Source organism: Sapajus apella, unplaced genomic scaffold, assembly GCF_009761245.1.
Source record: "Sapajus apella isolate SASKATOON/1434 unplaced genomic scaffold, GSC_monkey_1.0 scaffold59, whole genome shotgun sequence".
Lineage (NCBI taxonomy): Eukaryota > Metazoa > Chordata > Mammalia > Primates > Cebidae > Sapajus > Sapajus apella.
Window position 1 is genome coordinate 2,794,095 of NW_022436999.1, and position 9,629 is coordinate 2,803,723.

The following is a 9,629-nucleotide window of genomic DNA, read 5'->3' on the forward strand; positions in this document are numbered from 1 at the left end:
GGGCTCAAGTGATCTTCGCACCTCAGCTTTCCAAGTAGCTGAGACCACAGGCATGCACTACTCTGCCTGGCTAATTTTTATTATTATTATTTGTAAAGATGGGATCTTACTTTTTTGCTCAGGCTGGTCTTGAACTCCTGTGCTCAAACGATCCTCCAGCCTCAGCCTCCCAAAGTGCAGGTATAACAAGTATGAACCACCGTAACTGGTCTGTATGAATTTTGAAATATCAAAGGGAAGTGAATAAAGAGGGAGAGAGGCACCATTCCTGGATTTCTGGAGGTATTCAAATACAGGTTGATGTGTAGAGTGGCTGGAGCAAACTCCTATTCCATTTCCCTGCTTCAAAAACCCATTTTGTCCATCTCAAGAAAAAAAAAAAAACTCCATTTAATATATTTTCCTTGGATAGAGGATGTGTCAGATATGAAACTGATAAGAACAGATACTACACTTGATCTTAGCCAAAAGGGTAAGTTTCATTGGAGTAGCCTGCAGTAGATCTGGAGTTTCTCCTCTGGAGACCATTTAGAGGGCTAATTTAATAGGTGGAAAGATGATAAGGAATTTAAAAAGGAACATTTCAGTGGAAACAGAGAGGCAGGGACAGATGGAAAGATTTCAGGAAGAGCATGGAAGATAATATTCTGTATTACCTGGACTCTGATTCACTCTGGCAAATGGGGCACATAGGGGATCAGTTTCCTGTTATCATAGTACTTCAGACACATATTTTTTTCTGTGCCCGTGAAATTGCCAGTGTCTTTAAGGTAAGGATCATATATTTTTATCTCAGTGTTCCTGGAACCCTTTCAACGACACGCCGAAAGGTTACCTGTATTGTTGCTGAATCATTGGAAAATGGACATTCATAAATGGCTAAAGATTACAGGTTAACTCGTAGTAAAAGCATTAGCATTAAAGGTTCAGTAATGACTGATAAAACACTACACTGATTACATTTCAACCTAATCTTTCTAGCGATTTAAAAGTCTCCATAGGCTGGGCGCGGTGGCTCAAGCCTGTAATCCCAGCACTTTGGGAGGCCGAGGCGGGTGGATCACGAGGTCAAGAGATCGAGACCATCCTGGTCAACATGGTGAAACCCCGTCTCTACTAAAAATACAAAAAATTAGCTGGGCATGGTGGCGCGTGCCTGTAATCCCAGCGACTCAGGAGGCTGAGGCAGGAGAATTGCCTGAACCCGGGAGGCGGAGGTTGCGGTGAGCCGAGATCGCGCCATTGCACTCCAGCCTGGGTAACAAGAGTGAAACTCCGTCTCAAAAAAAAAAAAATAAATAAATAAAAAAATAAATAAAAGTCTCCATAAAACTGGTAAATTCCTCATCCCACAAATAACCAGAGACTGGAATACTAGCTTCGAAATACTTTTTACCTTAGCTGATTTTATCGAGTGACTATATGCCTAAGGGAGGGTTCTAAGAATACGTTAGTAGGGACCCAGAACATGGGAAGTACTGATTTCCTTATCAATTTGATGGTGGTCCTGAACTGATTACAATCTCTGAATCCCAATTGTACGCCAACGTTACGGAACCAAAAACGCCGACTCCCGTATTTCTGGGCGGACACACAAGTTTGTTACGATGGCTCGATTGCTTTTGCCTGGCGGAAACCAAACTGTGAGGTCCAAGCACCAAACGACCAAGGACAGGAAGTGAGTCCAGGTCGTACCCGTCTTGGGGAGAGCTTGGGCAGCTGAGACTTCGGAGTCTGCGCTGGGCCGGCTTGGAGCTCTGAGTGGATGGAAAAGTTCAGTCATGTTTGCACCCGCGGTGATGCGTGCTTTGCGCAAGAACAAGACTCTCCGCTACGGAGTCCCTATGTTGGTGAGTGGAGTGAGGAGGAATTCCGGGAGGTGTGGGACCCTGGTCGTCGGCAGGATCAGGACCTGGGAGGGAATCTGTAAAATGTGAAGTTGAGGGCTGGTACTCCGGCTAGGAAGGGGCCGGCGACTGGCTGAGAGCTTTCCTAAAAGCTCTTCTTTCTACCGGTCTTTTCCTACCCCCATCCCCAACCTCCCGGCCGCCGTCGCCCGCTCCCAGTTGGATCTCAGGTTTACTAGGATCTGTCCGCTTCTGAACGTGGCATCTTTCCCATCGAATGCGTTCATTTCCCAATGAACGCGGTCATTGTTACTACCCTTGATTCACAGTTAAGTAAATTGAAGCTCAGAGAATTCAATCAGAACCACAGTTTAAACCAAGTCTGCATGATTACTGTGCTTGCTTCCTCGCCCCCACCTTAGCTGTGTTTTGACGATACTGTGGATCATTGGGACTAGATGTATTCCATTTAACTGTACCAATTCCTGGTATCTTTCTGTTTCATCTACTAGTTTGTGAATTAGCTTAATTCTTAGAGTTGTCGTGATAACCTAAATAAGACCTTGTAAATCAAGTGTTGAGTCCGGTGCCTGCCACATCGTAGCCAGATGGTTGCTGTGTTATAATTTGTAAAGCACTCTGAAAACAGCTTCAGTGTTTATGTGGTTGCATCCAATTCCACACTGAGTTCCCTAAGGGTGTCATGAAAATGCAGGCTGAGGCTAGCTTAAGACAACCAGAGTTGAAATCCAGATGACTCTATTTGCTTTTTGATCACGGGCAAGTTATTTTGCTTCAGCAAGTCTTGATGTGTTAGTAAGTGAAACAGTTAAAGCATATGAACAAAAGCTGCTTTCTTTTAAATACAGAACAGATTTTTATTTTGTATGAATTTTGGCACAGGTGAAATTACCAGCTTTTCCATTTAAGCAGACTAAAAAAGAGAAGTGACTTTAAAAAGGTAACGGGTATTTAACACATTTTTTTAAAATCCAGATTCATCAAATCTGAATTTTAGGAAGATTCACCCATCTAAAGTATCCCGGTCAAGCACGATGGCTCACACCTGTAATCCCAGCCTTAGGAGAAACCAAGACAGGAGGATCGCTTGAGGTCAGGAATTCTAGACCAGCCTGGTCAATATAGCAAGACCCCTGTCTCTCCAAAAAAAAAAAAAAAAAAAAAGTATTGTTTGTTGGTTTTAGCAAATTCTATATTAGTAAACTAAAATGTTCGTATATTAGTACATTCTTAGTTGGAGCCATCACCACAATTTTAGCACATTTTTGTCACCCCAAGAAAAGCATCATAAAACTAATAGTAATCACTTCCCATTTCTCCCTACCTCTTATCCTGGCCTGGGAAACCACTAATCCACTTCTACTTGTAAATTTGCTTATTCTGCACATTTCATATTAATAAACTAATACAACATGTGGAGTTTTAGTGACTGGATTCTTCCACTTAGAAAGTTTTTAAGGTTCATTCACACTGTAACATATATCAATATTTCATTCCTTTTGATGGATATAATTCCATTGTTTGGATATATTTTATTTATCAATTGATGAACATTTGGGTTGTTTCCATTTTTATATTATGAATAATGCTGCTATGAACATTTATCTACATGCTTTGTGTGAAAGTATGTTTTCATTTCTCTTGGGTAGGAAATATCCCTGGATATGGAATTGCTAAGTTGTATGGTAACTCTATTGAACTTTTTAGAATGTGCCAGATGTTTTCCGAACTGGCTTCATTATTTTGCATTCCCAACAGCAATATATGATTTTCTATTTTTCTGCATCCTCGCCAACACTTGTTATTGTCCATCTTTTTAGTTATTACCCTTTCTAGAAGGTGTGAAGTGATATCATTGTGTTTTTTGTTTGTTTGTTTTTTGAGCCAGAGTTTTGGTCTTGTTGCCCAGGCTGGAGTGCAGTGGTGCGATCTGGACTCACTGCAACCTTTGCCTCCTGGGTTCAAGCAATTCTCCTGCCTCAGCCTCCCAAGTAGCTGGGATTACAGGCATGTGCCACCATGCCTGGCTAATTTTGTTACAATTTGAGCATTTTCCCATGTTATTAAATATTTTTATAAACCATAGATTTTAATGGCTGCAAATATTCCTATTATCTGGGGGTCCCATAATTTACTTTAAAAATCACATAATATTGGGCCATTAGGTTGTTTCCAGTGTTCTTGAGAAACATTGGTTGTATCTCTGTGTTGGTTTCTGGAGGATGCCTTAGCCTGGTACTGTCTTTTTTTTTTCATTGCATTTTAGGTTTTGGGGTACATGTGAAGAACATGCGAGATTGTTGCATAGGTACACACATGACAGTGTGATGTGCTGCCTTCCTCCCCATCACCTATATCTGGCATTTCTCCCCATGCTGTCTCTCCCCAGCTCCCTACCCCCCGCTGTCCCTCCCCTGTTTCCCCCCGGCAGACCCCAGCGTGTGATGCTCCCCTCTTTGTGTCTATGTGTTCTCATTGTTCAACACCCACCTATGAGTGAGAACATGTGGTGTTTGATTTTCTATTCTTGTGTCAGTTTGCTGAGAATGATGGTTTCCAGATTCATCCATGTCCCTACAAAGGACACAAACTCATCGTTTTTGATGGCTGCATAGTTAATTTTGTATTTTTAGTGGAGGTGGGGTTTCTCCATGTTGGTCAGTCTGGTCTTGAAACTCCTGACCCCAGGTGATGCACCCACCTTGGCCTCCCAATGTTTTGATTTTCATTTCCCTAATGACTTACTATGTTGAGCCTCTTTTCGAATGTTTATTGATCATTTGTATATCTTTTTGGAGAAATGTTTGTTTAAATCCTTTGCCCATTTTTTAATTGGACAATTTTTCCTTTTATTGGACAGAGATTTCTTTAAAACCTGAAACCAACAAATCTGCCAGTCTTTGTTGAGAGGTACTGTGTGCTTTTTTGGTCATGCTTTCAACATTCAGCCTTGCAATTTACAGCTCCATGTATAGCCTTCACTTCTTACTTGCTCAGAGCTTCAAGATTAGTCATAAGTGAGAATTTAGGGGCCTTCTCAGGTCTTTCTTGGGCATATACATTGCTCTGGGCATGTACACAGTTCTACTTATTTCCATGAATTTCTAAATTCTCAGGAATATATTTGAGGTTTTCAGAGTCCTGTAAAGACACCTTATTCCCATATACTACACCAGGCAGTCGTAATGTTAAACAATTACCTCTGATTTTTTTTTTTTTTTTTTTTTTTTTTTTTTTTACAAACACCTTCTAAGAGAAGTCTGTTGACACTAGCTGAGCTCCAAGTCAGGTAAACTAAAGACAGCTTTGTCTTTAGTTTAGATGCTAAGGAATAGCATCTTTCAGGAACTACCAGACTGGTGAAATGATGATAATTATCACAAAATGGGATTTTAAAGAGCCCCAACCCCTCTGCCCTCTTCAGTTGGTGCCAGACTTTACATCATGTATGCAGGCTGTTGGTTTTCATGGTTGTTACAGATTGAGTGGAGGGGTGTGAATATGGCAAAATAAAAACGCCACCAAGCTAACTGTTCTTCCTGAGATTTAGGCATTTTTCTTAGGTAAATACCGCGTACATTGTTGCAAGCCTTTGCTTAATTTTCAGAGTTCTAAAATTGTTTGACAATTTTTTACAAACGTCCTCATTGTTTTTGTGGAGAAAAGGATTTTTGGAGCTACTCCACCATGTCACTGATATGACCCTTTGGTTTTGGTTCTTCTTTATATCTTCTATGTTTTTGGTGAAGTTTTCTCATTTTCCATTTGTTTCAAGAAAATCTATTGTTGTTTGAAGTATTTTTATGACGTTTCCTTTGAGGTCTTTGTCAGGTAATTCTAATCTCTGGTTTATCTCTGTGTTAGCATCTCTCCATAGCCTTTTTAAAATTCAGGTTTGTCTTAGTCCATTTCTGTCGCTAGAAAGCAGGTGTCCCCAACCCCTGGGCCATGGACTGGTACTGGTCTGTGGCCTATTAGGAACCGGGTGGCACAGCAGGAGGTGAGCAGCAGGTGAGTGAGCATTACTGCCTGAGCTCTGCCTCCTGTCAGATCAGAGGTGGCATTAGATTCTCATAGGAGCACGAACTCTGTCGTGAACTGCACATGCAAGGGATTTAGGTTACACACTCGTTATGAGAATCTAATGTCTGATGATCTAAGGTGGAACAGTTTCATCCCCAAACTGCTACCCCACCCCCACCCCACCATCTGTGGAAAAATTATCTGCCATGAAACTGGTCCCTGGTGCCAGAAAGTTTGGGGACCACTGCTGCTATAAAGGAATACCAGAGCCTGGGTAATTTGTAAAGAAAGGAATTTTCTTTTGGCTCATGGTTCTGCAGTCTGTACAGACTGTGAAGCACGGGACCAGCATCTGCTTCTGGTGTGGGTCTCAGGCTGCTTGCACTTGTGGCAAAAGGCAAAAGGGAGCCAGCATGTGCAGAGATCACATGGCAAGAGAGAGGAGAGGGAGATGCCAGGCTCTTTTTGACAACCAGCTCTCAAGGGAACTAACAGAGTGAGAACTCACTCATTACCATGAGGACAGCACCAAGCCATTCATGAGGGACCTGTCCCCATGACCCAAACACCTCCCGCTAGGCCTCCCTCCAACATTTCGGGTCAGATTTCACATGAGGTTAGGAGGGTCAAATATCCAAACTGTAGAAAGTTATTTTCCTGGCTCTTGTCATAACAATGGAATTTTTATTGCATCTTGAACATTTTACATTAGGAAATGATATCCTATTTAAGTCTTATACTTTAGCAGGATGTCATCATGTTTAACTTGTAGGTAGTAACCTACTATAATATTTTGGGCTCCTTTTCCTGGCAGTTTAAGTTCCAGATTTTGCAGTACTAACCTGGTCTACTTTGTTCACCTGGTGCTACTGGGATTCGTGCTTGATCATGTCTATGTGGAATGTTGTAATCAGCATATGCTTTTAAAGCCATAGGATTAAGATTACAAAATAAGTGAATAGAGGTGAAGAGCAAACATTGTGCCCTGAAGTATGCCAATATTGGAGAGTTGAAGTATACAGGAGGAAACAACCAAGGAGACTAAGAAAGAGTGACTCTGAGGTAAAGGAAAAACCAGATCTAATGGAAGAGGAGGAGAGTGTGATCTACTGTATCAAAATTTTGTTCATGAAATCAGATGAAATAAGGTAACCACCAGATTTAGTAATGTGTATGTCATTGATGGTTGGAATGGACCTAAGAGAGAGTAGGAAGAGCAGCTAGTACAGGTAACTCATTTGAGAAATTTACCTGCATATAGGAACAAAGAAAGAGGTTGGTATGTGGTGGGAAAGTGGTGTCAAGGAAAGTTGTTAATAAGATAGGAGAAATAACAGCATTTTTATGCTGAATCCTGCAGTAGTGAGCCAGATTTTGATGATACAGGAAAGGAGAGAATTGATGAATCAGTGTCCTTCAGCAGGTAAGAGAAGATTGGAGACAAATGAAGATATTTAGTTAGGAGTGTGGATTCTATGGTAACAAGCAATTAGTGTTGCAGTACAGACTGCAACACACTCAAACACTACACACACACATGCATACACACGCGCTAACTATGCACAGCCTTGCACAAAACTCCCCTAACTTCCTATACCAGGCAGAACCCCAGAATTCTCAGGCCACCCGTGCTTCTGACCAACTCGTTACAAATTTGGGTGTTCAAGCTACTCCCTCAGGTTCAATAATTTACTAGAACTACTCACAGAACTCAAGAGAATACTATACTTATGATTACAGTATTATTATTAAGGATAAAAATTAGGAACAGCCAAAAAAAGAGACCCATAGGTCCAGGTCTGGGAGAGTCCTGAATGCAGAACTTCTGTGTTCTCTCCCTAAGGGATCAGGGCATGTCACCCTCCTAGCACATTGATGTGTTTACCAACCAGGAAGTTCAACCAAGTTTCAGTGTCCAGAATTTTTTGACTGGGGTTTCATTGTATAGGCATAGGTGATTGAACCGATGGCCATGTGACTGAACTGTTTCCAGCTCTCCTCTTCTCCCTTGAGGTTTGGAGGTCAGGTTGATATCACATAGCTCAAAGCCCCAGCCCTCTAATCACATGGTTGGTCTTTTCAGTATGGCCTCTCTCTATCTTTTCATTGAACCTAAGAGACAAAAGTTATTTTGCTTATACAAATAATTCTTACATTTGACATTGCAGGTATTAGTTGCTTATCTATAACAGATATTTTTCATGATTTGATTTTTTTTAAATTTTATGTTGTTTTATTTGTCAGCATAGAAGTTTTAATTTTTTTTTTTCTTTTTTTTTTAAGAGAGGAAGTCTTGCTGTGTTGCCCAGGCTGGTCTCAAACTCCTGGCCTCAAGTGATTCTCCAACCTCAGCCTCCGGCATAGCTGGGATAAGCTACCACACCCACCCTATGTGGTCAGATATACTTGGTTTTGAAATTTGTAGCTTCTAATGATCAAACCTTGCCATGGGGGAAAACATGAAATTCATAACCTCGAGGTTTGTTGGTATTCTCACCTTCAAAATTATAAAGGTTTATGTTTTATACCTTTTATATTTAATTCTTTAATTGATAATATATTTATATAAAAAGGAAGGTAGGGATCAAACTTAATTTTTTTCCAAATGGTTAGACTTTTCAGCTTCAGAATGAGGGATTAAAGCTAATTAGACTTTTGGATGACATGGTAAACTAGCATTGACAATTTGGGGATCTTTTAAGGTTACTGCATACTGAGAAGTGTGGGATATTTCATGAGATTTATTCTTTTTGTCTTTTGAAAAAAGTGACAATATTTATTTAAGAAGTGAAGATGTTATTTATTTTACCCAGAAATTCCCTTACTGGATATTTTTTCTCCAGTATATGTGTGCAAAAACAAATGTAGTTGGGAGGCTAAGGTGGGAGGATCTTTTGAACCCAGGAGGCAGAGATTGCAGTGAGTTGAGACTGTGCCACTGCACTCCAGCCTGGGGTGACAGAGCGAGACTCAATCTCAAAAAAAAAAAAAAAAAAAAGAAAAGAAAAGAAAAATATATTTGTGTTAGAGAGAAAATGTATGTGTGAGTAATGCACGTATATAATGTATTATGTTTATATATGTATATAGAATTATATAAAATATATGTAGTTATTAAAATATCACATTTATGACATGTACAAATGTAAAAATATCCCCATCGGGTGTGATGCCTCGTGCCTGTAATCCTAGCACTTTGGGAGGGCAAGGCAGGCAGATCACTTGAGTTCAGAAGTTCGAGACCAGCCTGGCCAACATGGTGAAACCCCATCTCTACTAAAAAACAAAAATTAGCCAGGTGTGGCAGTGGGTGTCTATAATCCCAGCTACTCTGGAGGCTGAGGCAGGAAAATCGCTTGAACCTGGGAGGTGGAGGTTGCAGTGAGCCGAGATCATTCCACTGCACTCCAGCCTAGGTGACAGAGGAGAATCTATATCAAAAAAAAAAAAAAAGAAAGAGAGAAAGAGAGAAAGAGAGAGAGAGAGAGAGAGAAAGAAAAAGAAAGAAAGAAGGAAAGAAAGAAAGAAAAGAAAGAAAGAGGGGGGGAGGAGAGAGAGAGAGAAAAGAAAAGAAAAGAAAAAAGGAAGGAAGGAAGGAGGGAGGGAGGGAAGGAAGGAAGGAGGGAAGGAAGGAAGGAGGGAAGGAAGGAAGGAGGGAAGGAAGGAAGGAAGGAGGGAAGGAAGGAAGGAGGGAAGGAAGGAAGGAAGGAGGGAGGAAAGGAAGGAGGGAAGGAAGGA

The 9,629-nt window shown here is 40.9% G+C and overlaps 1 protein-coding gene and 1 pseudogene across 8 annotated transcripts in view; one reads left to right on the plus strand and one right to left on the minus strand.

The window, feature by feature from the left end:
• Positions 1-252: 252 nt before the first annotated feature.
• LOC116528749 lies at positions 253-484 on the minus strand (annotated as a pseudogene).
• Positions 485-1,592: 1,108 nt separating this feature from the next.
• Positions 1,593-9,629, plus strand: part of LOC116528511 (cytochrome c oxidase assembly protein COX16 homolog, mitochondrial) — a 26,389-nt gene continuing 18,352 nt past the window's right edge. For 2 of the 8 annotated variants that reach the window (XM_032245748.1, XM_032245753.1), the window contains exon 1: positions 1,632-1,879. In XM_032245748.1, the coding sequence (XP_032101639.1) occupies positions 1,766-1,879 (114 nt within the window). In that variant the 5' untranslated portion in view covers positions 1,632-1,765. Of the gene's footprint in view, positions 1,880-9,629 lie in introns of all 8 variants that reach the window. The other 6 variants (XM_032245749.1, XM_032245755.1, XM_032245752.1 and 3 more) reach the window with 5 other exon arrangements.